Here is a 27,168-nt window from a genome sequence, read left to right as displayed (position 1 = left end):
TGCTACGATTGTGGTAAAGGAGGGCACAATGCCCATAGTTGTCCAACAAAGTATAAGAAGACCAGGTCCCATGATCTTGGGTTGTATTGTCTCAAGTGTGGAGAAGACGGACATCTTGCCAGTTGGTGTGAAAAAAAAATAATTAATGACAGAATTACATGAAGACTTGAGAGGTGATACAAGACTCTATGCCAGAAAGAAACAATCAAGCATTATTCAAATCACTTTATCAAGGTACGAAGGATGTTCTTCGAAAGATGTGCCAACGAAGCTGTGGAAAGAATGGAAGTTAAAGGAGGAATTAGATTGAATACCCGTGAAGCGTTTTGCATGAGTTACCAGGAATTAAGAAGTATACGTTGTAAGAAGGAACGATCTGAGAAGAAAGATAATATGTGTTGGATGCTACCCACATAAACCTTTGTCTCATGCTAGCCTTGTGAATCTCGGGACGAGATTCCTTTTAAGGTGGGTAGTTCTGTCACACCCTGAAATTTTTAAATTTCAGGATGTGATTAAAATTAAAAATAAATAAACAATTTTCTTATAGATTTAAAATTTTCCCAACATTTATTTTCTTTACAGAGAATTTAGTATAAAAAAATAATTGGTTGTCTTCTAAATTAAACAAGGTTGTTTTGTTTGTGTTGCATTCATGCCGCAATGCATTGTTTTATTGTTTGTTGTTCAGTTTGAATTTGAATCCTTGTGTTCAAATTTAAATTTGAATGTGTTTGTTTTTTCTTTTGGAAAAAAAATGGAAAGCTTTTCCCTCTCACTCTCTTGGTTTCCAGCCCATCCGGCCCACCCCTCCATCTCTCTCTTTTCTTTCTTTTTCCTTCCTCCCGCGGCCCATGGAGCCCCGTCGGCCCATTCTCCTCTCCCGGTCCAGTCCGCCTCCCCGCCCTCTCTCCCGCTCTCACCGACGGGTGGACCCTGCCTGTCGGGGCTGTCCTCCTCCTCGCGCCCGACCGGGACTCGAGCAGAGCCCAAGTCCGACCGCGTCTCGCCTCGCCGCGGCCTTCGTGGCGCGCACGCCAAGGATTCCCCCCTCACCTCTATAAAGGGCAGCGCCCGCAGCCCCAAACCCCACGAACCCGTAGCCGACGCCCTCGTCCCGCTGGAAACCCTAACCGCCGCCGCCATTGGAGCTCTGGAGCTCGGAGCCGCCGCCGCTGATCTCTCGCTCCGTCGCCTTCCCATCGACCTAGAGTGCCCCCGAAACTCCGCACCGTGGTGAGGATCACGCCGGCCCCCTTTTCTCTCTGTTTTCCCCTTCGTTCGCACGCAGAAAGCTCATCGGAGCGAGCTCCGACCACCCGAGCCGCCTCTCGCCGCCGCGCTCCTATGCACGGTCTCCAAATCGCCTCCCAAGGTCCGCAGCTGAGTTCCCCGTCGCGCGCTCTCGCTCCCAGGCCAACCCGCGCTCGAATCCGTGCCCTGGAGGCCGTTTTCGGCTGACGCCGGCGACCCCGACGCCGCTCACCGCCGTGCGCCGCCGCCAGCCGCCGCCAGCGCCGCCGCCGCACCGTTCGATCCGCTCAGAGCCGTCAGATCCGAATCCGACGATCCAGATCCGATCTAACCCAAGTCAACCGAGCTGAATACCGGTCAACCTTAGTACACTTTGCAAAAGAGACCCTCGGTTTCATGCAAATCAACCCGCCGTCCATGCTAGGTGAAAAGAATTTACAAACCAGTCCTATCTTTTATGGTTTAACCCCTGAGCTTTTCCAAAATAGAACCCGCAGTCCTGCTTAGGTGTTTTTACGTGCTAGCCCCTAAAGTCTATGGTTAATTAGGTTTTAGCCCCTGGTTTCTTCAGATCTAGCCCCTAGAAATTCAAAACTCTCTCAAACAAGTCCCTGGTGCCTTGTTTTAGCCATATCTTCCACGTTTTAACTCCGTTTTCATCGATTCTCGCGCTCACGTGATACTTGCAACGTGTGTGATAGTTTTATGACTTTGTTATCCTCTGTGAGCACAGTTTTCTGTGTCTTGCAAATCTTTTCTGTTAGTCCTTAACCTTTTAGTTAATCGCGACTAGATCCCTGAAGCACCGTTTAGTCTATAGAATCGCCGTTTTAGCTCTGTTTTCTGCATTTCTTGCGCTCCGTAAGCATAGCAACGAGCCTTATCCGTTAGTACGTTCTTTTAAAGCCTTTCTTTGTTTTGGTGTATTGTTCTTAGATGTATCTTCTTGTTTGCTTTGTATGTTTGCCCGATGATTGCTCCGAGTAGAAGGATCGCCGTTCAAAGATTGAAGATCAAGAGTTCTAAGTGAGCAAAAGCTGAAGAGCAGTAAGAGTAGCTTTTCGTTGGAGAAAGGCAAGTGACCTTAACCATACTTCTATCTATGCTTTATTTACAAGATGATATGATTTAATTGGAACATGGAGAACCACCCAAGAAAACAGTACAACCACAATACTATATGGCTCTGGTCTTGGCTGATTAATTAGAGACTCTAGCTTGTGACAGTCTTACCGAAAGGGCAAGAGGGGATGCATCGATGGGGTATAGCTCGGTCCTCTTGGGGCAATTGGTATTGTTTAATGGTCCTTTGGCAAGGTACCACCTCATTAGGACAGTGTTATGACCGCTTTGACTTGAAACCTTAGCGGATTGTCATGGGTTAGGGAATCTTTGTAAAGGCCTCGTAGCGTCCCTATGCAATCACACCTCGGAAGTGTGGTATTGTGCCTAGCTAGCACATTGCGTGGTTGGGTTCAAAGTTCTTCGGAACTTTTACGCGAATTGTGGTGAAAGTGTACAACCTCTGCAGAGTGTAAAACTGATATATCAGCCGTGCTCACGGTCAAGAGCGGCTTGGACCCTCACATGATTAATAAACTTAAAGATGGATGTAAATCACATTCTGGTTATTTCCTGTGGCTTTGCTGAGTACCAACCATAAGTGTACTCACCCTTGCTTACTGCTGCTCAGAAGGAGAAAGTTGTGGTGAAGTCTTTTGAAGACGTTGCTGAGTTCTAGACGTACGCAGCCCCCAGTCGATTGCCTGTGAAGTATGAAGCCTTCGTTTCCAGGATAAGCTGTAAACTCTGATAGTCTTTTATTTGTTTTAGTTCTCTTTTTCGTGATACTGTTACTGATTATTCACTTATGATGTCTCTATATGTATGAAACTTGATCCTGGCATACATATAGCTATGCATTCGGTTTTGTCCTTAAAACCGGGTGTGACAGGAGGCCACCGGCGGCCTGGGCGATGGTGGATGCGAAGGGGATGATCAACACGTGTCTCGTGGCTCCGTGCATCGGCCCTCCTGGAAAAAGAAGTGCCTCGTAGCTTGCTTCTTGTAGTGGCGCACGTACTCACTTGTGCATGCCACTGTAGCCTTTTGTCTTCTCGTCAAGAGCACACGTTGCATAATGCCCGGGTGCTTGACCGGTGACCGGAGCTCCAGCTCGGCGCGGCTCCTCGACGTCAGCGTGACGGTATCTCGCGGCGGCCCTCCATCACGGTGTCGTCTTGCCGTCTCGATGTCGATTCTCATCTCGGCGCCCTCACGAGCGGCGCTGTCGTCCTTGGGACAAGCTTGGACGTGTAGGGTCGGCCTCGTCGTGCCGTGCTTCAATGCCTTCACAGTGGTGCCGTCATCGTTGCCTCGGCCGCTCGTAGAAGGCCATGTTGGCGTTGTCGTTTGTGGCTCCTCGTGGGCGAGGATAACATCTGGTTCGGCGCCGCGCAAGGTTCCGGCAGCCACTCTTCCGACCCGGCTCCATGAGCAGACATCCAGCTATCCATGCCTGCAGCCAGATGGGCGTGAGGATGATGGGCACGAGGGGTGCTGCCGCTCCACCTACGGCCGAGCTGAGATGGTCGTCGACGATGAGGGGTGCCGCCGCTCTGCTGGCGGCCGAGCCGAGGTAGGGTCGTCGACGATGAGGGATGTGGCCGCTCTGCTAGCAGCCGAGCCGAGGTGGGGTCGTTGACGATGAGGGGTGCCACCGCTCTGCCGGCGGCCGAGCCGAGGTGGTCGTCGATGATGAGCAGATCGATGGGGTCCTAATGGTCGGACTCCCGCTCCTCCGTGAGAACTTCACCTTGTCGCTGGTGGTGGCCTTGGAAGTATGCAGCATGTCGCCGGCGATCCGATCCGATCCCTCTACTCCGGCGCAGTCGCCGGCTTCTGGTTCTGATGATGGATGACGAGCTTGATGGTGGCCGGCGATCCCTTGACTCCAGTGCGTGGCTTGATGGATGAGCGCGCCTGTCTCCGCTCGTCACGGCGAGCAGGAGGTGCACGACATCGTCTGCATCTCCGATGGGTCCTTCAGCCGCCTGCTGCTCCCGCCAAGGAAAGGAAGACCCCCCGCCCTGCACGGCGCAGGTCTTTATATAGGCAGGAGTCCGGTGACGGGCTCGCCGCGTTTTCTACCCGCGCCGCCACTGGTTTGTTGAGAAGAATCTGCAGTCTTGCTCATCCGCTCCGCATGCAAAGCGATGCATATATATCTGTGTAGTTTTAAACAAGCAGTCGCTCCACCGTGGGCCTGACCAAGCATGCCCTCTAGCACACGTGCGTGAGAAGCTAAGAGGCTAAGGATGATGCGCGCGGACTTCTCTCATTTTGTTATGGGTCGATGCACCCAGCCGATATCACCGGCAGAGTTCGACAGGGTCGGGATGCTTCTAGAACCTTCTAGGCCGCGCCGGCTGTCGCGCGGGCCTGACCATACGGTCGTCGTCGTTCCTCTAGTACGGTACCAGGTTTGAGTACGTGTATATATTGAACTATGCTCGTACGTGAAGCTAGCCCATGCAAAGCTTCTTGCTTCTTTATGCACAACAAGCGTATAACCCATATCAATCTCTGCAGCTCATTTGACCATATTTAAGATATTTGTATCAAAATGTTGTACAAAATCTCATCAAACACTAGGATCTCTTCAAAGCTTCAAGGAATTTTTCTTGTACAATGGTGACTACAAAGAGGACTTTATGGAAGACATCCAGGCCCAACTTGCTAAGAACCCAAATGGACCAGTATTGAAGAGGTACTGAGACGCCTAAGGTTTAAACGATTGAGGGTACTGCTGCTTCCTGCCCCCAAATTGAGGGTACGGCTTTGTTTGTACCTTGCTGGTTCCATTGATGTTTTTCCTACACAGGTTTTTTCAACTGATTGATGCTTATCAGGTTGGGTGTCCAGGAAGCGGGTTTTGTAGGATTTGTAATGGTTTGTTTTCTCTGCATCAGAATCCAGATGGATTATGGACCATGCAGTTCAGTGCCAGTTCAGTGTGAGCCTTTACTGTTGGCACCCCCCATATACTCTCTAGATGTATTGGAAAAAAGGGTCTTTCAGTGTCCAGTTATGATTGAGGAGGACATGCATACATTGCCTTGAACCTCTACACGCTAGATGCTCAGAAAGACCCGAATCTGCAGGAAATCAGTTCATCGTCCTACATCCGTACACGCTAAGATGAAACAGGGGGGCTCGTAGCCACGGAAATGTGGGATGGGATCCTTACCAGGAACATTGGTGGTGGCGTGGTCGATGGAGACGCTTCGCCCCTCCCCGTCGCGCGGCCGCCACCAATTGCTGGATCAGATTACCAGACTCTGTACTGACACTCTATTTTTCAGTTTTTTTTAGGGAAATCACCGGTGGGGACGAAACAACATCAGAACAATACACTCCAACAAGGACAAAACTACAAGACTAAAAGTTAGCCCCCCACAACGGGTGCAAGTCGACATTTGCTGAACAAAGCCACCACCAGGTGTTGGCACTCCCACAACCTCCATTCCACAGACGACTGTAAAGCTCTGAGTCGAGAAGACAGACGACAGTCGTGATTTGCAACATCAATGGAGTACATCTGGGATCCAATCGTCATCCGCCAACGCCGTTTGAGGGAGGAATCCCCAAAAGGGGGAGGACCATGATAGAAGAACGAGGAGATCCAAGAGAGGGGATCATGGTCCCGCAACCCGGCATAAAGTGAGATGACGCAATCAAGGAACATGGACGATGGCCAGAGCACATCCACCGGTGGCGGACATTCAAGCAGCAAACATCTTGAGCACCATTAAGGGAGGGATTGACCGAAGGATCTTGTAAGTCACTTGGTGATGAACTGGTAAGGTGCCTCCACAACGACGCCTGTGGCGGTCATCAAAGGGAGGAGAGCGCTGCGACGACGCCTCCAAGAAGGTGAACGGCGCCCGAGGGCATCGCCGTCGTCGGCCCGACAAATCGAGCTTAGCTTTCGCCATGAGCTCTCCGAAACCCTGTAGCTGCAAGAACCAAAGCACAAAGACCAACCGCACCTCCACGGAACCCGAGCATTCGAGCACCACCGACAGGCATGGTGTGATTTAGCAGAGCCAAGCCGGCGCCTCCACGGCCACGCCATGCTGCTTGAGCCCTTAGCGGCTCGCACGAGCAGCAGGTAGTAGCGACCAACCATGACTTGCTGCTTGAGCCCTTGGCGGCTCGCACGAGCAGCAGGTAGTAGCGACCACGCCTTGCTGCTTGAGCCCTTGGCGGCTCGCACAAGCAGCAAGGTGCAGTGGGGAGGAACGACTCAAACCTGGCTCTACACGGTGGAGGAAGCTGGGGCAGCCAGCTGAGCAGTCCCTGTTGGAGCCGCCCGCCATAGTGTCGGAACCGTGCTGCTTGAGCCCTTGACGGCTCGAGCGAGCAGCAAGGCACCACACCATGGCCTGCAGCCGCAAAAGCACCAACCCGGCTAGCAGCGCCACCTCAGGCCACCGTAGAAGCTCCAACCCGGGCAGTAGCGCCATCTTCGCGCAGCTGGGAGGCCTCGAGCCCGGGGGCACCAGATCCGGTAGGGGGAGGACGGGATCCGTCCCTAGGGACCCTGGATCTGTTGCCTCGGCAGGCAGCCATGGTCACGGACGTCATTGTAGTACCAAGCTTAAAGGGGAAGAAAGGGGAACAGAAGAAGAGAGTAGCAAGGAGAGAGGAGGCTGCAGCGGGGGCCGGCTTCGGCGCCGCCGCCGCCGCCGCGTTGGCCGCCGCCGCCGGCGGCGGCGGCGGCGGCCGGGGATGGCTGGTGAGGTCTGGCGGGTGGCGGTGGAGTCGCTTCCCTTGGCTTTTGCCCTATTTTTCAGTTCAGTCATTGGGTAACTGTTTCTTTTTTGCTGAAACAAGGCTTCAGGTAACTGTTGCTATCAAAGAAAGAGAAGAGAAGTGATACAATTTTCTTACAAATGTCCACATGGCAAAGGTCGCATAGTTCTCCATGCATGATCTGCTAGCTTGCTACTCTGAAACTAAGTATACACAAGCTGTTCTGCGCTGTCCTGTGTGATCGTACACTGCTGGCTAGCTGCTAGTCGGCGTGAGCGCCACCGTGTGCTGCTGCATGACGAGCACGGAGCCCATCTCGAGCGACTCGTTGGACGCCAGGATCTCCGCCACGGGCCCGATCTCGCTGCCGGCCTCCGCCCACCGCTCCAGCCCGGCCATCAGCTCCGCCGGCTGCCGGCCGCCGCGCCCCACCACCACGAGCGAGAACATCCCGGCCATCCCTTCCAGCGTCTCCACCACGTCCGCGGGGCTCTCCACCACCTTCTCCACGTACAGGGCCAGCTCCCGCGACGCGTACCTCTCGTAGAAGCGCCACAGGAAGCGCTCGTCCACGTCGCCCTCCTGGAACTCGATGTCCAGCTCGTCGCCGGCGCCGGCGTACGCCCGGGAGGCGGAGGACGTGACGGTGTCGTAGGTGCTCCGCTTCACGAAGCGGAACACCGTCAGCCCGATGGTCGGGTGCTCCGCGAGGCGGCACGCCAGCGACACGGCCTCCCGGTCGTCGGGCCCGCCCACGAACACCGCCGCGATGACGTGGGTCACCGTCCGGTCGCTGCACGGGTGCACCAGCGTCCTGCCGCTCTCCGGCGCGATGCCGATGGGCGTCTGAAAGCTGGTGCCGCTGTGGCGGTAGGGCCGGTCGACGAGGAGCCCCACGGTGCAGGGCGCCCGCGCCAGCACCTCGGCGTTGAGCTTCCACCGCTCCTCGAGGCGGCACGCCATCTTGCCGTCGAACCGCTGCTCCTTGTAGCAGGGGAGGAGCACCAGGCCGGCGTGCGCGTCCTCCGTGGCGCGGCAGAAGGCGGCGGCGTCCTTGGCGGCGCCGAGGCTCACCACGTCGACCTGCCGGAAGTAGACGCCCGTCGCGCGGGAGAACACGTCCACCACCCTGTTCATCTGAGTGACGGCGTCGGGCCCGCCCTTGTCGTCGTCCCGCGTCCGCTGGTGGTACGGCGTCCGGGTCCCGGTTGAGCGGTCGCGGGGAACCTCGAAGAAATGGAGCACCGGGACGGCGGGCTGCTCGTGGGGCGCGCTCACCAGGAGCTCCACCAGGCTGAGGATGCCCGGCGCGGCGTGCGCGCCGTGAGCGCAGGCGAGCATGCGGAGCTCCTGCTCCGGGCCCAGCGATTCCACGGCCTGGTGCCTGGTCCGGTACTCCTCCTTCTCCCTGCGCAGAACGGCGGCGGCGGCCGGACCGGCGAGGATGGTGCTGATCAGGTTGCCGATGATCATGGCGTACAGCGCCTGCTCCGCCCACACCCCTTCCGATTTGGCGAACTTCATGTTCATGGTGTCGACGTGGCCCTTGACGTTGAGCAGGACGCTGTAGCGGAGCGCCTCGGAGACGGGGATGTTGAGGTAGCTCGAGGCGGCGGCGGCGCCGACGGCCTTCCCCACCAGGCCGAGCAGCGTCAGGAGCATGCCGGGCACGATGATCGCGCCGGACATGGAGTTGTAGTCCAGCCTCATCCCGATGGTGGCGAAGTAGAAGGGCAGGACGACGCCGTTGACGGGGGCCACGAGCGCGTCGGCGACGGTGCGCGCGGCGGGGCCCTCCCTCGGGAACGCCATCCCCAGCGCGAGGCTCGTCGGCATGCCGTCGAACCCCAGCAGCTGCTGGAAGCTGCTGATGAACCAGATGGCCAGGAGGATGGTGGCCAGGTCGCGGCCCCGGACGTGGTGCTGCCCGGCGTTGCGCCTGTTGATGCGCGTCACCATGGGGCGCACCCGCCACACGGCGACGCCCGCGACGGCGAGCGCCAGGAAGCCCTTCCTGATCTGGGGCGAGCCGCGGTACATGTCCTGGCTCATCTTCTCCCTGGCCAGCGTCGTGGACGACAGGAGGCCGTCCCCGACGACGCAGATGAGGTTGGTGATGATGGCGGCGGCGACGACGAGGCGCCCGTTCTCGCTCGCGGTGAGGTTGAGCTCGCCGGCGACCCGCGCGACGGTGATGGAGGAGGTGTTGGTGAGCGCGAGCATGAGCGTGGCGGCGAGCAGCTCGGGCGTCTTCACCGGGGAGTGCATCATGCTGCCGTACATGCCGCTGGACACGACGGCGGCCACGAGCAGGCTGGCGGCGACGGTGGCGTAGGCGAGGGCGGCGCAGCGGCGCGTGGCGTTCCGCAGCGCCCCGAGGTCCAGGTCCAGGCCGACGAGGAACATGTAGACGACGCGCGCCGCGGCGATGTAGCCGCCGTACATGTCCTCGACGTCGTCCACGTCCACGTGCACGATGGCGTTGCGCAGGCCCATGCCGCCCACGGCGACGCCGGCCTGAGATTAATAACTAATTATTCTTCCGACGAACATGAACAACAATTCATTAAGGAGTCGATAGATACGATACGTACGAGGATCTGGGAGACGGCGCTGGGCTGGTTGTAGCGGCGGAGGAAGAGGTGCAGGAACTTGGCGAGGAAGATGACGGCGAGGGCCTGGAGGACGACGAGGAACAGCATGTCCAGGGAGACGCCGGGGATGCGCGTGAGCGCCGCCGTGTCGATCTGCGGGCAGATGGGTAAGGATCTAGCCATCGTGCAGTGCAGCTAGCCCCGGCAGTCGGCCGCCGCCGCCGACGAGGGGCCCCCCCGGGAGTAGTGCGGCAAGGCTCGTCTCCTGACTCCTCCTGCAAGCAGATGTCTCCTGCAACTCCGGGGTAGTGCGGCGAGCATGCAGACCTTGCACGCGTGGCTTGGTTCTCGACATTTCCGTCCATATTGGAGGGACGGCCATGACTTTCGTGGCCGGGACCGGGAAGACGCCCCGGAATAGGCACTTTGCAGGCCCTGTGTCATCTGAAGTTGACACGATCTTAAAATCATAACGGAGTTAGTTGTAAATTTAGGAGTAAAATGCATGGGTGGTACATGAACTTGTCTGGCTATATCATCTAGGTCCTCAAATTTCTAAAGTGCATTTTCAAATCATCAAAGTTGCTACTTGTGCCATATACATCCAAATCTTCATCACTTACATTAAACTATCCGAGTGGCATGATGACTAGACGATGTCCTAGACCTGGCATGTGGGACCTGCTTGTCAGCAAGGTCAACGACCCCACCAGTCATAGGGACAGAAGCAGGGGCGACGCATTGACCAATGAGAGCTTGTCGCTGGCGAGGATCTCGGTGCTGAGAGCACCACCATAAGACTCCTCTCGATCTCTCGCATCTAACCACGGGATTTGAGGGGGGATCCAAACGCAGCCTGGAGCATGTGCGGCGGTGGAGAGGGGCGCACGAAGGGACGCTCGCCACTACCGGTGAGTATAGTTGGCCATTTGGCCCGATACCCATGGGGGCCCGAGGCCCGGCCCAAAATAGCCCGGCCCGAGCACGGCCCAGGCATGGTGATTATTGCGCCATGGGTGGCACGGGCCCGATGCCGGGCCGTGCCTGGGCCTCAATGCTGGCCCGCTGGACGCGTCCAGGCACGGCCCGAAAAGGCTGGCCCGATCGGCCCGACGGGCAGCACAGTGGCCCATATATCCCATTTAGGCCCACAAATCCACCTAAACCCTAACGGATGCCCAATCTCTCCCCTTCCCCTCACGGCCTCACCCATCTGGCCGTCTTGGCGCAGCCGCCAGCCTGCCACCAGACCCACGCCGGAGTACCACGCCGGCGGCGTCGCCATCGGCCGGTGCCCTCTCCCGTCGGCTCGACCTCCTCCCCGCGCTGCTCCCGCGCCGCCGGTCTCTTGAACCACCGAGATGCCCCCGCGGCAGCCGCCACCGCCCCAGCATGACACGGACGAGGAGGACGACGAGGCGGATATCCCTAGCCACCGCCTGGCGCCTCCCCTGCTTCTTGCGCATGCCCTGCTCCTAGGCTCCCCGGTGCACCTCCCTTCCCTCCCCTCTGCCGGACGAGGAGGAGGACGACGTGCCCGCCGCCGAGGAGGAGGACATGATGGGCTTCCTCCACCGCCGGAGCGCCACCGCAGATGGAGGTCGAGGGCGATGCGCACGGCTCATGGCGAGCGGCGGCAACAGCCGGAGGCTAAGGGTGGCGGGGAGGCGAAGCCGGAGCGGGAGAAGGAGGACGGCGGCGCGAAGAGGCCAGGCAGACGGGTGAGACGGCGAGGTGCAGACGTGCCGCGGCACGATCGGGCCGTCATGCGCTCGAAACATTTTTGGGCCGTGCCTGGGCTGGCTGCTCAGCCCATGGGCGGGCCCGGCACAGCCCGTATTCTTAATCGTGCCTAAACGGGCTGTGCTTTAGCGGGCCGGTGCCGGGCGGCCCGTTTGGCCATCTATACCGGTGAGGACGCCGCGAGGGAGGGGGGAGGCGTGGGACTGCAGGTGCCTGGGTGGGACCTGGGTTCGGTTTCTGGGGCGCGAAAAGGGAGCCAAGAGGAGCAGGCATGGCCAAGTTCGGCACGGCGGTGGCGCGGCGCTCCTGCCACCGGCGAAGCCAGCATGTGGCGCAAAGCCACGGTTTACTGAGGCGCGGCACAGGGACAAGCAGAGGTGGTTTGATACGGACGCATGATGGTGGCGGGCCAGCTGGCGCGGCGACGGTGCCGTTCCCGGCAGCGCGATTAGGGAATGGATCGGGGAAAGGACAGGAAAGGACGAGGGCTCACCGAGGATTCGGATTTTGCGGCTGAAGGACGAGGAAGAGGGACGAAGGTGTGGGTTCGGTGGGGAGCAGAAGCTTCGGGTGGTTCCAATGGCTGCGGAATCGATTCCCGTCGATTCGGCCAGGGAGGAGCTCGGCTGAGGTTTAGGTAAGGTGGAGGAGGCGATGGGAGAGCCTTGGGCATGAGGAATCGGAGAGGGAGTAGATGTGGCCAGTGGATTTGGCCCCTCCCCGCACAGGCCGCCACCGCTGCGCCTCGCCGCGCGAGATAGAGAGAGATTGGAGTCCCCCGCACAGGCCGACGCCGCTACACCTTACGAATCTAATGACTCAAATTTCATCATGATTGGCTACAGTGATGCTACAGTGACCGCGCTCAATTATTCACTAATCGTACGGTCAAAGACCTCATTAGTTAGAGTAACTGCTACAGTACCATAGTTGTGGAGGTAATTTTATAATTAGACTTTATTTAATACCCTTAATTGGTGGTCAAAGTACCAAAATTTTTTCCTCAAAACGTTTTCACATCTAAACCAAACATGGCCAATGGCATTGTTTGGTTCCGTAAGGATTCTAGCACGCACACTTCTCGAAAAGAGAATCTCGCATGTATGGTGTACTAAATGAAATCTATTTGTAAAATTTTTTTAGAAATATGTGTAACTTTTCGCGACGAATCTAATGACGATAATTAATCGATGATTTGTTACAGTGATACTACAGTAATCATCCTCTAATCGCGTGGTCAAAGGCCTCGTTATATTATTCAGGGTCACTAGCGCGGGGGTTCTGAAGTTAGTTTTATAAACTGGGTTTGTTTGACACCATAATTAACGGTCAAAGTAATACGGGGACAAAACCAAACAAAACCAATTGCATTGGTTTCTCCGTTTCTCCTTCCACTTGGTCCTCGAAAAGTGACCGGCGAGCCAGCTGTGGTGCCCACGTCGTCGTCCACGGCTCGATCCTGTTCCTCCCCGGCCGGCCCCTACACGTACGTTCGAGCACGCCCGCAGGCCGCAGCCGGCGAGAGGCTTCGGAACTCCCTTTCAACAAGGAGCCACCACGAGTGAGGACGTGATCAGGTGAGGTTGACGGTCACTGGCGAGTGGCGAGCGCGCGGCAGCACGGATCGCGTCGTCGTCGCCGTGGTTGGTCGTGGCGTGCGCGAAGAGGGGAAGCTTAGCCGTTAAGAGACCACCGAGCGGGGCAAGGAAGCTCTGCCGGGACAGGAGGCGCGTCGCGGCGCCAACCACCCCGGGGGGGCGCCGTCGCCGTCAGCCGCGTGCCGGGACGGTTGGCATTTATGCGCCCGGCGCAACGCAAGCTGCCTGGATGCTGCCGTGCCCTCGCTGCTGGACGCGTTCCACCGGCGGCGGGCTCGCCACGTCAGACCCATCACCCACCGCCGGAGCAGCAGCCACGCGCTGCTCCAACCGTAGAGAGAGCGAGAGAGGAGAGCATCGCGTCGTCGCCGCCGCCGCCCCACCTGAAGAACTTATAAATTTCCAGACGCGCTACGAGTCCGCAAAGTCCTCTCCGATCGGAGTTAGTCAATCTCTCCGTACCCCAAGATATTCAACTCTTCTCCCCCTTCTCCTTTTGTCCGTACACAGCGAGCGAGCGAGCGATCGATCATGGAGCTGGAGGCGGCAGCGGTCTCCTTGGCCAGCACGTCGTGGTCGTTCTCTACTAGCACGGCGCCGTCCACGCGCCGCGACACGCCGGCGGCGGCGAGCGGTGGCGCGGTTGGCAGAGCCAGGAGCGTCTCCCGCCTGCCGGCGCGCGTCGCCGGGGCGGTGGCCCGGGGCGCCCTCACCTTCGTCTTCGCGGCAGTGGGCATGGTCCTCGGGGCCGTGACGGGCGCGCTGATCGGGCTGGCCACGGAGAGCGGCCTGGTGCGCGGCGCCGGCGTCGGGGCCATCTCCGGCGCCGTCGTGTCCATGGAGGTCGTCGACTCCTCCGTCGCCATCTGGCGCTCCCACCACTCGGGGATCTGGAGCGTCCTCTACGTGGTAATTGAATTGCATTGCTTTCCTTTCCTTTCCTTTGGATATCATCATCATCCAGTCCAACACAATTGGCTCTGAAATTAAACGAATTTCTGCTGGTCGCTTCATCAGCTCGACGTGATCTGGAGCCTCCTGACCGGCCGCCTCGTGGCGAGAAGGTTGACCCCGCCGTGCAGAGCGCCGTCGACAGCCAGGTACGCGACGCGCTACTAATCATCTCTCTGTTCATCTTCATCCTGCTCGATCGATCGATCAAGCAGTTAGTTTCAAGTTGCTCAGGAAAAAAAAAACTATCGCGCTTCTGTTCCGGCCGCTCAGATGAACGCGGTGGACTCACCGTTCGGGGAGATGGCGCCGACACTGGCGGACATGTTCGAGACGGGCGCCGCGGCGGCGGCGGCGAAGGGCATGCCGGCCGCCGGCATCGAGGCGCTCCCGTCCGTGACCTTCACCGAGCGCGCCGCCCTGGACGACGCCGCCACCGGCGACCGGACCGGCTGCTCCGTCTGCCTCCAGGACTTTGAGGCCGGCGAGACGGCGCGGAGCTTGCCGGGGTGCGGGCACACGTTCCACCTGCCGTGCATCGACGCCTGGCTGCTCCGCCACGCGTCGTGCCCGCTGTGCCGCCGCGCGGTCGAGGCCGTTGCCGCGCCCGCAGAGCGCGTAGCCGGGCACGCGGTGTTCATTGGTTAGCTTAGCTCCATCGGGATGGCATCTAGACGCTTGCTCTCTTTCGTAGTACCTTGGAGTGCTCATTTCTTGGTCGTCGCTTTGAGCTTGAGGACGTACAGTGTACAGATACAGATACTTTAGATCCATGTGGGCCGTATACACGCCATGGTTGTAAATATGTATAGAGGTGAATGCTGTAGATGATTATATTTTTGTAGAATTGAGTTTTTCTCATTGTTAGTAAAATTATTTTTCATTGTTCACTAGTCACTAGTATACATATTATACTACTGTGCAGCTAGCATCGACTGGTTACAGAGTTGCTACATCGACGGATCAAACGAGCTATACTCGGTTTTAGCGGGTTAAATGCCATAGCGGCCTATCTAGAACTCTACTGTTTGCAGAGTTGAGTTTTATTTTTTTATTTTTGATAAGGAACAGAGAAATGCGTTGGTTGAACTGAAAATTGACAGCAAGATGCAAAATCTACTAGACTCAAACTCTCAATGCTACAAAATCTCAGCATCCCCTTCAAGAAAAATCAAAATCTCTGCACCCCCTAAAAAAAGACACAATATGCGTTCGTCGTCTGCGGGCCGGTCCACACCCGATTACTGACTTCTGCACGACGATGGGCGGTTTTTTTATTTTTATATTTTTTAAAAATATTTTTTATAGAAATATATTTTTGGTTTCATAATTTACAGTTTTGTACGCCTACAACCCGGCAGGAGGGCGGCACGGCCGGCCCCTTGCCGCCCCCCTACCGGGCGGTAGGGACCTGTACATAATAAAAACTTAACTTTTCTCGCGTGTATGCCCCTGGCCGCAGGCGGCCGCCCGGTAGGGGGGCGGTAGGCCCTCTCCCCAATTTAAAAAGGCTGAGTTGTGAAATTTTAGTAATTTACGAATAAGAATATACACATAGAAATATGTAGTTATCTAAAAATATAGATGATAGAATAAATTGAAATCCCAACGGTACATTGACCAGAACATGCACAAGTGCAGGCTCAATTGTGAAATACAATATTGTTTTGTACTCCGATACATATTTCAACATGGTGATAGCGTACATCAACGACATAAATAAGATTGGACACAATTGCGATGGCATGTCGGCATATTGCGTAACACACTTTGCATTGGGAAGTATAGTTTCTTGTGATGGAGTCTTTGAGACTTAGACTCTATGAGTGGAGTCTGCATTGGGACTGCCCTTATGAACTCAAAAAATATTTATAGAACTCGCATCTAGAGCGGCATATATATGATGATGCATTTCACCATCTGGTGATGCTCTGGTAGAGACGTACTGGTGTCCAACGTATAGGTCCGACCGAATGTACCGTGGATCGAGAAGAACAACTAAGGCATCGATCGATCGGCAACCAAACCAACTACAGTGTCGACGAATTAATAGGTGACGCAGCAATAAATGGCCGTGCAGTGGTCTCGCCGGCCGGAGCCATCTCAGGGACAGCCGGAACGTGGCGGCCGGCGTGGTGGCCCCTCGCTTCCGATCCGCCACCGACGACGCACGAGGCTGCAGGCTGCAGCCCGGCCGGCCTTCTGTGCTGGCCCCGGGGTCCTGAGCAGCGCAGGGCGATGGCGGGCGTCTCCGCCGTCGGTCGGAAAAGCCTGCCGAGATGGATCAGCGGGCTGGGCCCGGAGGAAGACGACGACGACGACACCGAGGAAAGCTGCATGCCTCGCCGTGCGGTGGCACGAGGACGTGGATGTCTGCCTGGGCCGCCGCTGGCTCGTCCGCACGAGGATCGCGTGTCGTCCTGTGCTGTGACTGTGATGGATCCGAATAAAATTACCGCACGCACCAATAGCGATAGATATACAGATATATAGCTAGTTAGGTTAGGGTTCGTGCACTGCGGCGTCGTCGCGAGCTGATCGATCGAGGAGGCATCTCCCGGCCGGGTTTGGTGGTTGCCGATGAGGAGCTGAGAGCTTGTAGTGGATCAATGATCACTGGACGTAAGGACTCAGGACGTGATCGCTCTCGGAGAGCGTGGTGGACCCCATGGAGCGTCGATCTCTGTTACGTAGTAACTGCTGCGACACAAAACATGAGGCGGCGTCATCTCCAGAAGAAGACGGGAGACGGGCGGACCAGCGTCCAGCAGCAGCCAGTCGATGCCGACGAGAGACGATATTAGTTCATATAAATATATTCATAATTAATAAGCAAACACGTACCCATCGCGATCTCGTCAGCTTGGTCCGGTCCATATATGAATTACTATAGGGTTATAGGGTAGTTTGGTTCCAAGAGCTAAACTTTAGATTACTATATCATATCAAAAAGAATCTTGATATTTATTAGTATTAAATAAAGTCTGATTATAAAACTAAATGCAGCATCCTGGGGCTAAACTGCGAGACGAATCTGACGAGGTATATCAATCCATAATTAGCGAATAATTACTATAGCAAATTATGAATTAATTAGCTAGGTTCATTAGATTCGTCTCGCAAATTAGCGCTCATCTGTCAAAAAGATTTTATAAACAAAATTTATTTGATACTTTTAAATGGTAAGATTTTTTTTGATGTGACAGGGGCTAAAAAAAGCTAATGGAAACAAACAGGATTGTCTATGTATACTACTTATATACAATGTTAGCCTAAATATTAAATGGTGAATGGTGGATCACCCACAGTGTAGCAAATAGTCAGAATACACACCCGTTTAAACGTCCTTATAAACAGTCGAAACGGTTTTATATGGCTAATCGACCTACACGACTATCCATCAAGTAGTATTTACACGTCGTGTAAACGGTATAAATGGACGTATAGTCAATTAGTGCTTATATATGATGTTATTGTCAGCTGGTCGATCGATCTTAAACGCCACTATTTTCCAACCTGCGCAGCAGAAGAAAACACCAACTCATTCGTTCCTCTCTCCGTCCGGCGAGACGACCACCGACACACCTCAGTCTAGGACAGTACGTCGCCCATGGGCTCGCCGGAGCGGAGACCGGCCGGCCGGCCGGCCAGCGACGCCCACCCGTCCCGTGTGGCCACCGCCAAATAAGGGCTGTCGCCACGCCGGGCGCGCGTGCATCGCGGGGACCACCGATCGCCCGATGGAAAGGAATAGCTCTGTCCGCTACCTTCATTCCCCGGTGGATTATTATTGGCAGCGTCTCTGTCCGCTACCTGTCCCTGACGAAGAATGGATCGACCCATAGGAGGAAGACGACGACGCAGTGGGATTCGTGGTTCACCGAACACCGGCACGACCGAGAGAGACGCACAGCAGAGCTAGCGATCGATTATATTAGACCTCGATCGGGTGTTTTCTTTTTTTAATTCATTCATACTCGACCACGAGGATCGCGCCCTGAATAAACAAAAACAAAAACAAACACGGATGGTGGGATACCGATCGACTATAGATGACCAAATGAGCCGTGTCATATGAGATACGAAAAACAGCACTAAAACCACGACACGAACACGGCGTGACACAGTGGAATTAATGTTTTTTCGCTGGCGCTGTTGACCTTGTGTTTTTTCTAGTCGCGCGCGACGGCACGAGAGGAAGATGATCGTGTCACGTAAGGATCATCAACATTTAATAACAACGGCTACACGGGACCCTGCAACTTGCAAAGCTTCATCAGATCATCACATTAATTAAACACGGAAATTAATGGCGGTTGAATCAGGCAGTGGCCGGCGCGGCGGCTACGGCCTGTGGCTGTGGAGGAGCGTCCAGCGGCGTGCAACCACGCCACCCACCCTCGTTTACTTCACAACGTGTGCCTGCCAATCACAATGACGACGTCTCACGAGTAGTATAAAAAACGGGGGAAATAATCCCCTTGGGTGATCGGTCGTCGCCCGATCACTGCATGCACTGCGCACTCCATCTCCATCTTCTCCAGAAAACAAGAAAAAATTAAGCTCGGTCGCAGCCTCTACTTTTTTTTTTTTGAGAATTTATCGCAGCCTCTACTGTGCTGGTTCATGTGACCGATTCTCCGTCCCCGGCCCGGCCGGGGCCCGATTGGCTCATCCAGGCTCGCACGGCTACGATATACCGATACCTACCTATAGCTAGCTACGAGTTGTAGCTGGTGATATGCATCACCCTGGCCTTCTCCTCCATTCTTTCAGAGAGAGAGAGAGAGAGAGAGAGAGAGAGAGAGAGAGAGATTGGTTCATCCCTCAGTTCAGTTCATACCGGATCGAGCTAGCTAGAAGCAGAGAGATGGCGTCGAGCGGCGGCGGCAACAACGGAGGAGGAAACGAGTGGCTGATCAGGGAGGCGCTGCTGGCTCCGGCAGGCAACGGCAACGGTAGCGGCGGCAAGGTGGAGGTGGCGGACCTGGAGGAGATCCGGAGCGTGCGGGCGTTCCTGCGGCACGCGGCGGAGGAGAACCGGCGGCTCTGGTACCTGGCGGGCCCCGCCATCTTCACGTCCATCGCGCAGTACTCGCTCGGCGCCGTCACGCTCGTCTTCGCCGGCCACCTCACCACGCTCGAGCTCGACGCCGTCTCCACCGAGAACAACGTCGTCGCCGGGCTCGCCTTCGGCATCATGGTATGTACGTATAACAAGCTCTTAATTAATTAATTGGATGAGATTTTGCTCGAAACCAACAAACAAACACATGCCTACGCATGCAGCTTGGGATGGGTAGCGCGCTGGAGACGCTGTGCGGGCAGGCGTACGGCGCGAAGCAGCTGCACATGCTGGGCGTGTACCTGCAGCGCTCGTGGATCATCCTCGCCGCCATGGCCGTGCTCATGCTCCCCATCTACCTCTTCGCCACCCCGATCCTGGGCTTCTTCCACCAGGACGCCGAGATCGCCGCCCTCGCGGGCCGGCTCGCGCTCTACATGATCCCGCAGCTCTTCGCCTACGCCTTCAACTTCCCCATCCAGAAGTTCCTGCAGGCGCAGAGCAAGGTCATGGCCATGGCCGCCGTCTCCGCCGTCGGGCTCGCGTTCCACGTCGCGCTCAGCTGGCTCCTCGTGGGGCCCATGCGGATGGGGCTCGCCGGCCTCGCCCTCGCTCTCAACGCGTCCTGGTGGCTCGTCGTGCTCGGCCAGCTCGCCTACATCCTCATGGGCTACTGCCCCGGCGCGTGGAACGGATTCGACTGGCTCGCCTTCTCCGACCTCGTCGGCTTCGCGCGCCTCTCCCTCGGATCCGCCGTCATGCTCTGGTCGGCTATCTACTACGTCCTTGGGGCATCGAGATTCGTGTCTCGTGTTTGACCTTGCATTAATTATTAGAGTGTTGACTGATGAGTAGTATATTGTCTGTCTGATCAGCCTCGAGTTCTGGTTCTACATGTTCCTCATCGTCATCGTCGGCAACCTGGAGAACGCTCAGGTCGCCGTTGCGGCAGTCTCCATCTGGTGAGCAGTAGTGCTCGTGTCGCGTGTCGATTTGTTCCAGATGAAATGAAATGGTTGCTGCTGCTGCTGCTGCTGCTGCTTCCAGCAAGTTCTAATAACCCTCTGCTTCTAAATTGATCGGTACATACAGCACCAACCTTTTCGGATGGCAGATCATGGTGTTCTTCGGGTTCAACGCCGCCATCAGCGTGCGGGTGTCCAACGAGCTGGGCGCCGGGCGGCCCCGCGCCGCCAAGTTCGCCATCCTGGTGGTGCTCATGTCGTCGGTGGCCATCGGGCTGGCATTCTTCGCCGCCGTGCTGGCGCTCCGCGACGTCTACGGCGCGCCCTTCACGGAGAGCCCCGCCGTGGTGCGCGCCGTGGCGAGCCTCGGCGTCGTGTTCGCCTTCACGCTGCTGCTCAACAGCGTGCAGCCGGTGCTGTCGGGCGTCGCCGTCGGCGTCGGGTGGCAGTGGTTGGTGGCCTACATCAACCTCGGCTGCTACTACCTCGTCGGCATCCCCGTCGGGTACCTCATCGCCTTCCCGCTGCGCGGCGGGGTGCGGGGCATGTGGGGCGGCATGCTCGCCGGCGTCGGCCTGCAGACCGTGATCCTGGTGGCCATGATGCTGCGCACCGACTGGGGCAAGGAGGCCAGGGAGGCCGTGTCCAGGATACGGAAATGGGGCGGGTCGGCCGCCGCCAAGGCTCCGGATCATCACTGAGGAAGATGGGCGGCTCTTCCTCTTCATCTTGTGTGTGCTTGTGAGGTCCTCCTCCTCCGGCGCCGCCTCCCCGTTGATTGGATTGTGTGCCTCCTGCACCTAGCTGCAGGTCGTGTTTGTGCTGCTCTGCTTATATTGGATTATTATTGGAGGTGTATGTTACTAGTATTTTTGTTCATAGGAAAACATATTAGTTACAAGCATTGTTTTTCATAAGCACGCCTGGGGGGCAACCCGATGATGCCTCTCTCATTATTCCCAATACCATTAAGGTCCCATTTGGCATGGATTCAAATTTCTCAAGAAAAAAATTTAATTTTGAGATAAACTGATTCTGGTTTTCCTGAAAAGCGTGTTCTTCAGATGTATGGTTTTTATTAGGAATTCTTCTGATCGGTAGGACTTCCCCTCGGCGCCCTCTCTAGTCTCTAGAGTCTAGTATAGAGAGAAAATGTTGAAACACACACAAAAAACGAGACGATAGAAAGCAGCGCGCAAACAAAAAAAACTGAGACGGCATAGAGAAGCCCAGCCCATAGAGCACGGGCTCAAACGACGCGTCGGGCCTGCCGCCCACCAGAATCCTCCATCGCAATTCCCAAGCCCAACAACGCCGAATAGCAGGCGGCCCACCCGCGCGTGACGAAAACGGCGGCGGGGCGTTGGCATCTGCGCAGCGCAGGTAACCCCAACCCGGAAGCGAGGAGGGACCTTCTTGAGCCGGAAGAAAGCACTCGCACTGGCCTCACCGATCCGCCACCACACCACATCCTCCGCGTCGGCTCCTCCTACTCCCCGCCGCCGCCGCCGCCACGATGCCGGAAGACGTGCAGATGAACGAATCGGAGCCCCAGCCGGCGGCCCCTCCTCCCGCCGCGGCGCCGGCGCTCTCCACCCTCCACCGTAAGCTTCCCCACTCCATCCTCCCCCTCCCCAGAACCCTAGCTCTCCCTCCTCTCCGCGACCCGCGGGAATTGGCGTGGCTGACGCGGCGCCTGTGCCAGATCTGAAGGAGATCGCGTCCGTGATCGAGGCCGGCTCCCTGTCCAAGGAGGTCCGCCGGATCTCCCGCGCCTTCCGCCTCACCGTCGCGCTCCGCCGCCGCCTCGCCGCGCGGGACGTCTCCGCCTTCCTCGGCTTCGCGCTCCCCGCGTCCTCTGAGGCCTACGCTCGCCTCACCGCCCTGGTGCCCAAGGTAAAAAAAACGAATATATTCTTTTTTTCCGCTCCAGCTCGTATCTACCATCACCGTAGAGTAAATTACACAAAACTGGACTCTGATTCTCACCACTAGTGCTGCAATTACCGTCATGAAACGAGTTGTTGTTGCTGCTAAGATATCACTCTGTCACAGTAGTGCTCTATTGTCAACCATATCAATGTGCTCCCTGTGGTTAATTGATTTCAATGATTTCTCAGATATTTTCTTCATGCCATTAGTTTTTCTCTTGAATATGCTAATCACGTTGGGCTAGAATGTTTTTAGACTTGCTATTACTAAGCAGTATATATCTCCTATAAATGATTTGGATTCCTTTCATGTTGTGCTCTGAACTTCAAAAATGCCGTGTTCTCAGTGTCATGTGTTTGCAAATATGTTCATTGTCTATCAATACCAAGATGCTCATATCTAGTTTATGATGAGTTAAAGAGTCATCTGTAGAATTGCATCTTCAGGGCTTAGTTTTGCTGCTCCGCGCGACTATATTGCCTCGGCACCAATAAATTTGGATGACAACTGTACGATGAATTGCTTAATTTGGTAGATTCGTAACTGGTCTGATTTTCATATGTGAAGAACTGAAGAAGCTCTTCATGCCCTGTTAATATAGAATTCTGCTGCGTCTGCTGCTTGTTTTATAGTGTGCAGTTACAGCCTGTCACACTAATACTTCTATTTTGTATAATAGAGTAAAAGAAGAAAGAGACGGAGGTTTATTTTCTTTTATCACATTCAAAACTCCTAATGTTCATGTGTAATGTCCTTCAGGAAGATGATACTGAGATGGATGTTGATGCTGCGGCTCCAACAACACAGATTTCAATCAAGCATGGTCTCCCTGAAATTGAAATATATTGCTACTTGCTTGTCCTGATTTTCCTTATTGATCAAAATAAGTATGATGAGGTAAATCGGGGACCACTGATTTTCCTTATGTTTGATCTGTGAAACATGATTATTGATGTTCTGCATTTGTATAAAGGCTAAAGCATGCGCAACTGCGAGCATTGCTCGTCTGAAGAACTTGAACCGGAGAACTGTTGATGTTTTGGCTTCTCGTCTGTACTTTTATTACTCCAATGTGTATGAGCTTACCAACCGCCTTGCTGAAATCCGTGGGTAAGTCAAATGTTTCATTCATGATTACTGTTCACTGTCGGTACCAACCTTAGTAGTTGGTTTCTTCAGTTTCCACTTAACCTGACACTCATGTCTCCTATATTTGTTTTTACTTTATCTTTCAGGAATCTTCTCGCATTGCACAGGATGGCAACTTTGCACCGTGATGAGCTTGGCCAGGTAAGTCTGATTTTCTGGTCCCTGCTAACCTGTTGTTATGTTTTGGAGTTGCCAATTGATCTGGTTGTATGTATTTTCTTCTCAATTGCAGGAAACTCTGCTCAATCTCCTCCTCCGCAATTACCTCCACTACAACTTGTATGACCAGGCAGAAAAGCTTAGATCAAAGGCGCCTCGTTTTGAAGCGCATTCCAACCAACAAGTAATTCATCTGCTTTTTCCGTTCATTGTGATACAATATTTTGATTTACTATATGCTTTAGATTTAGCATGTGTGCGCACTGTTTGTACAGAAGGAATTGTTTGATTTACTATATGTTTTAGATTTAGCATGTGTGCGCATCGTTGGTGATTCAAATATTTCCTTCAGTAAATTATTTTTGTAGGGAAGGTTTCTAAGCAAATGCTAACAAACAATTCCTTCTGTTACAGTTCTGCCGATATCTGTTCTACTTGGGTAAAATTAGGACAATTCAGTTGGAGTACACTGATGCTAAAGAAAGCCTTCTGCAAGCTGCTCGGAAGGCACCCACAACAGCTCGTGGTTTTCGTATTCAGTGTAACAAATGGGCTATCATTGTGAGGCTACTTCTTGGAGAGATTCCAGAGAGAACTGTTTTCATGCAGAAAGGAATGAAGAAAGCTTTGACACCTTATTTTGAGCTCACAAATGTAAGTTAGCTGTCATTGTTTAACCTGGAGTACATGTTATAAATTGGCAAAAAACTCTAAAACTTGTATTGTTATCTCTAGGCTGTTAGGGTGGGGGACCTGGAGCTGTTCATGGCCGTTGCAGACAAATTCGCAAGCACATTCAGTGCAGACAGGACCCGAAACCTGATTGTGAGGCTGCGCCACAATGTCATTCGAACTGGACTTCGCAACATCAGCATTTCATACTCAAGGATCTCCCTTGCTGATATTGCCAAGAAGCTCAGACTAGACTCCGAGAATCCTGTTGCTGATGCCGAGAGCATTGTAGCCAAGGCCATAAGAGATGGTGCAATTGACGCCACCATAGATCATGCGAATGGCTGGATGGTGTCAAAGGAAACTGGCGATGTCTACTCGACGAATGAGCCGCAGATCGCATTCAACTCAAGGATTGCTTTCTGCCTGAACATGCACAATGAGGCGGTCAAGGCGATGAGGTTCCCCCCTAATTCTCACAAGGAAAAGGAGAGCGCGGAGAAGCGTCGTGAGAGGCTTCAGCAGGAGGAAGAATTGGCAAAACACATGGCCGAGGAGGATGATGACGATTTCTAAGTTAGCTGCCTTTGAGCAGACAATGTGTGGCTGCTCGATTAGGGATGGCCAAGGTTGAAAGCATTTCCTCCGACTCCAGTCATGCAGACATTAAAGTTTGAATTCATCTGCTGTAACTTTTATGGTGACCAGATTTTGTATTAACTCCATGAATGCCTCTGCTAGGCCATTTACGTTTCGCCCTCCCAGAACTGTTGGAATGGAGAATTTGCCTACAATGCAAGGATTTTTATTCGTGTTCTTTACTCAGCTTCATTACTTAGTGAGTGAATTGTATTTTGACTACTTTATCTCTGTCTGTCTATCTCGTGTTTTATGGTAGGAGTAGGACCCATACGCTGAATATGCGGTTGACCGTGAGTTTCCAAACTCACGGTCGACGTGCGCTGCGCTCACGGGGTTCGTGCTTCGCATTTTTCTTTCCCGGCCTGTCGCGCAACTGGCCCAGCGGCCCATTCTATTTTTGTACTGGTAATGGTTTGCAAAATGGAACTAAATATTTTTCATCTTACAATATTTTCGCAGGCGTGCGACGGGCCGGGCGGCTACGGATGGGAAGACACGCTGTGCGCGGCAACCGGCAGGGCGGGCAGTTGTGCGGCGGGAATATGGTGCTACAGTAAGATAATTAGATTTAATAGATTTGTCTCACAAATTAGCCACCATTTATGTAATTAGTTTTATTATTAGCTCAGATTTCATCTTATTAGGTTCTACTCCTTTTTACTTTAAAAGGTTTCCTTATACTATATTTTTCATCTTACCTCTTGAAAATTTTTCTTTCCAATTTTTCTATCTATCTAATTTTATTATAAAAAAATATTCTTTGAAAATTTTCAGTCTCTATTTTTTTCTGCAAAATCATAAAATCAAAAATTTTACAATAATTATGTTTTTTACCTCAAAGGTTTTGTCATCATCTCTTTTTCCGTACGAAATGTTTTTTTGTTGAGAATATATGCTTGTTCAAAAAATGTTTACTTTCAAAAAAATTTCTCATTAAAATTTTCTAGTATAAAATTTTGTCCTCAACTTCTTTGCCCTGCTCTTTTTTTTTTGACAATATGCTTCTTAAAAAAAGTTTACTTTAAAAATTTTCATGGTTAAAATTTTCTACAGCAAAATATTTACATATTTTTTTGCCACCATTTTTATTTGTTTCTCATCTTGTTTTTTCAACGAATATTTTTTCTACTTTTTTTAGAAAAATATCTTTTCCAAATTGTTGCATGTTCTCAAAATGTTTCCTTGAAAAGTTTTGTCTCAATATTTTCTCTTAATTATATTTTATACCCAAAGTTTTGTCATAACCCTTTTTTTGCTATCAAAAAGTTTCCTTTAAATTATTTTTCTTATCATTAATTTTTTTTTGCCCAATCAATTTTATCCAACAGTACAATATTTTTGTCAACATTTTTTTGTTTTGTCTTTCATCGTTCTTCACCAAGACCATATACTTTTGTATAATGGTTTTTTACTATATACTAAGGATGACATGTCATACTGATTAGGGTCAATCACGTCATACTGTCATTCTCATCTTAATTGATTAGGGCCAATCTTTTTGAACAAGACACAATGGTCCCAACTGATTAGAGTCAATCTCGTTTAACTTCTTGCCATACTCGTCCTAACTGGTCCTAATTGATTAGGGTCAGTCATGTCATACTGTCATACTCGGCCCAACGAGTTAGGGTGCTCTGAAATTTTTTTAGGGTTCGACTCCATGAGCATATACTTTTGTATAATGGGTTTTTACTATATACTAAGAATGACCTGCCATACTGATTAGGGTTAGTCATGTAGTATTGCCATTCTCGTCCGAACTGGTTAGGGTAATTCCCGTCATACTGCCATACTCGGCCCAACGAGTTAGGATGCTCTAGATTTTTAAGGGTTCTACTTCATGACCATATATTTTTGTATAATGGGTTTTAACTATATACTAATGATGACATGCTATACTGATTAGGGTCAGTCACGTAGTACTGCCATTCTCGTCCTAACTGGTTAGGGTCAGTCACGTTGTACTGACTTTCTCGTCCTAACTGGTTAGGATCGGTCACGTCATACTGTCATACTCGGCCCAACGAGTTAGGGTACTCTGGATTTTTTTAGGATTCAACTCCATGGCCATATATTTTTTGTATAATGGTTTTTTACTATATACTAAGGATAACGTGCTATACTGATTAGGGTCAGTCACGTAGTACTGCCATTCTCGTCCTAACTAGTTAGGGTCAGTCACGTCATACTGTCATTCTCGTCCTAACTGGTTAGGGTCAGTCACGTCATACTGTCATACTTGGCCCAACGAGTTAGGGTGCTCTGGATTTTTTAGGATTCGACTCCATGACCATGTACTTTTTGTATAATGGGTTTTTACTATATAGTAAGAATGACATGCTATACTAATTAGGGTCAGTCACGTAGTACTGCCATTCTTGTCCTAACTGGTTAGGGTCAGTCACGTCATACTGTCATACTCGGCCCAACGAGTTAGGGTGCTCTGGATTTTTAAGGGTTATACTCCATGACCATACACTTTTGTATAATGTGTTTTAACTATATACTAAAGATGACATGCTATATTGATTAGGTTCAGTCACGTAGTATTGTCATTTTCGTCCTAACTGATTAGGGTCAGTCACGTCATACTGTCATACTCGGCCCAACGAGTTAGGGTGCTCTGG

At 53.2% G+C, this 27,168-nt stretch overlaps 2 protein-coding genes and 2 pseudogenes across 3 annotated transcripts; 3 read left to right on the top strand and 1 right to left on the bottom strand.

Annotated features, from left to right (window-relative positions):
- Positions 1-7,326: 7,326 nt before the first annotated feature.
- On the bottom strand, positions 7,327-10,030 carry LOC120678308 (annotated as a pseudogene).
- Positions 10,031-13,176: 3,146 nt separating this feature from the next.
- Positions 13,177-14,850, top strand: LOC120680148 (annotated as a pseudogene).
- A 3,597-nt stretch (positions 14,851-18,447) lies between these two features.
- On the top strand, positions 18,448-21,012 carry LOC120678362 (protein DETOXIFICATION 33-like). Of its 2 annotated transcripts, XM_039959509.1 has the most exons (5): positions 18,448-18,731; positions 18,762-19,160; positions 19,247-19,788; positions 19,898-19,984; positions 20,115-21,012. In XM_039959509.1, the coding sequence occupies exons 1-5, from the start codon at positions 18,699-18,701 to the stop codon at positions 20,686-20,688; spliced, it is 1,635 nt and encodes a 544-aa protein (XP_039815443.1). In that variant the 5' UTR covers positions 18,448-18,698; the 3' UTR covers positions 20,689-21,012. The 2 variants fall into 2 exon arrangements, with proteins under 2 accessions (XP_039815443.1, XP_039815442.1); XM_039959508.1 differs by having other exon boundaries at positions 18,448-19,160.
- A 375-nt stretch (positions 21,013-21,387) lies between these two features.
- Positions 21,388-24,724, top strand: LOC120678363 (probable 26S proteasome non-ATPase regulatory subunit 3). Its single transcript, XM_039959510.1, has 8 exons — positions 21,388-21,591; positions 21,693-21,883; positions 22,679-22,816; positions 22,893-23,029; positions 23,155-23,209; positions 23,301-23,411; positions 23,642-23,881; positions 23,963-24,724. Exons 1-8 carry the CDS (start codon positions 21,504-21,506, stop codon positions 24,473-24,475), a joined length of 1,473 nt encoding a protein of 490 aa, XP_039815444.1. The 5' UTR covers positions 21,388-21,503; the 3' UTR covers positions 24,476-24,724.
- Positions 24,725-27,168: the final 2,444 nt, after the last annotated feature.

This window comes from Panicum virgatum, chromosome 6N (genome assembly GCF_016808335.1).
Source record: "Panicum virgatum strain AP13 chromosome 6N, P.virgatum_v5, whole genome shotgun sequence".
NCBI classification, from domain to species: Eukaryota; Viridiplantae; Streptophyta; class Magnoliopsida; order Poales; family Poaceae; genus Panicum; species Panicum virgatum.
This window is presented reverse-complemented; position numbering and strand designations above follow the sequence as displayed.

Coding starts and splice junctions, on each gene's coding strand:
- LOC120678362 (XM_039959508.1), top strand. CDS start 18,699: ATGCATCACCCTGGCCTTCTCCTCCATTCTTTCAGAGAGAGAGAGAGA. Junction 19,161..19,246: donor GGCTCGCCTTCGGCATCATG/GTATGTACGTAT, acceptor CTACGCATGCAG/CTTGGGATGGGTAGCGCGCT. Junction 19,789..19,897: donor GGATCCGCCGTCATGCTCTG/GTCGGCTATCTA, acceptor CTGTCTGATCAG/CCTCGAGTTCTGGTTCTACA.
- LOC120678363 (XM_039959510.1), top strand. CDS start 21,504: ATGCCGGAAGACGTGCAGATGAACGAATCGGAGCCCCAGCCGGCGGCC. Junction 22,817..22,892: donor ATCAAAATAAGTATGATGAG/GTAAATCGGGGA, acceptor ATTTGTATAAAG/GCTAAAGCATGCGCAACTGC. Junction 23,210..23,300: donor ACCGTGATGAGCTTGGCCAG/GTAAGTCTGATT, acceptor TCTCAATTGCAG/GAAACTCTGCTCAATCTCCT.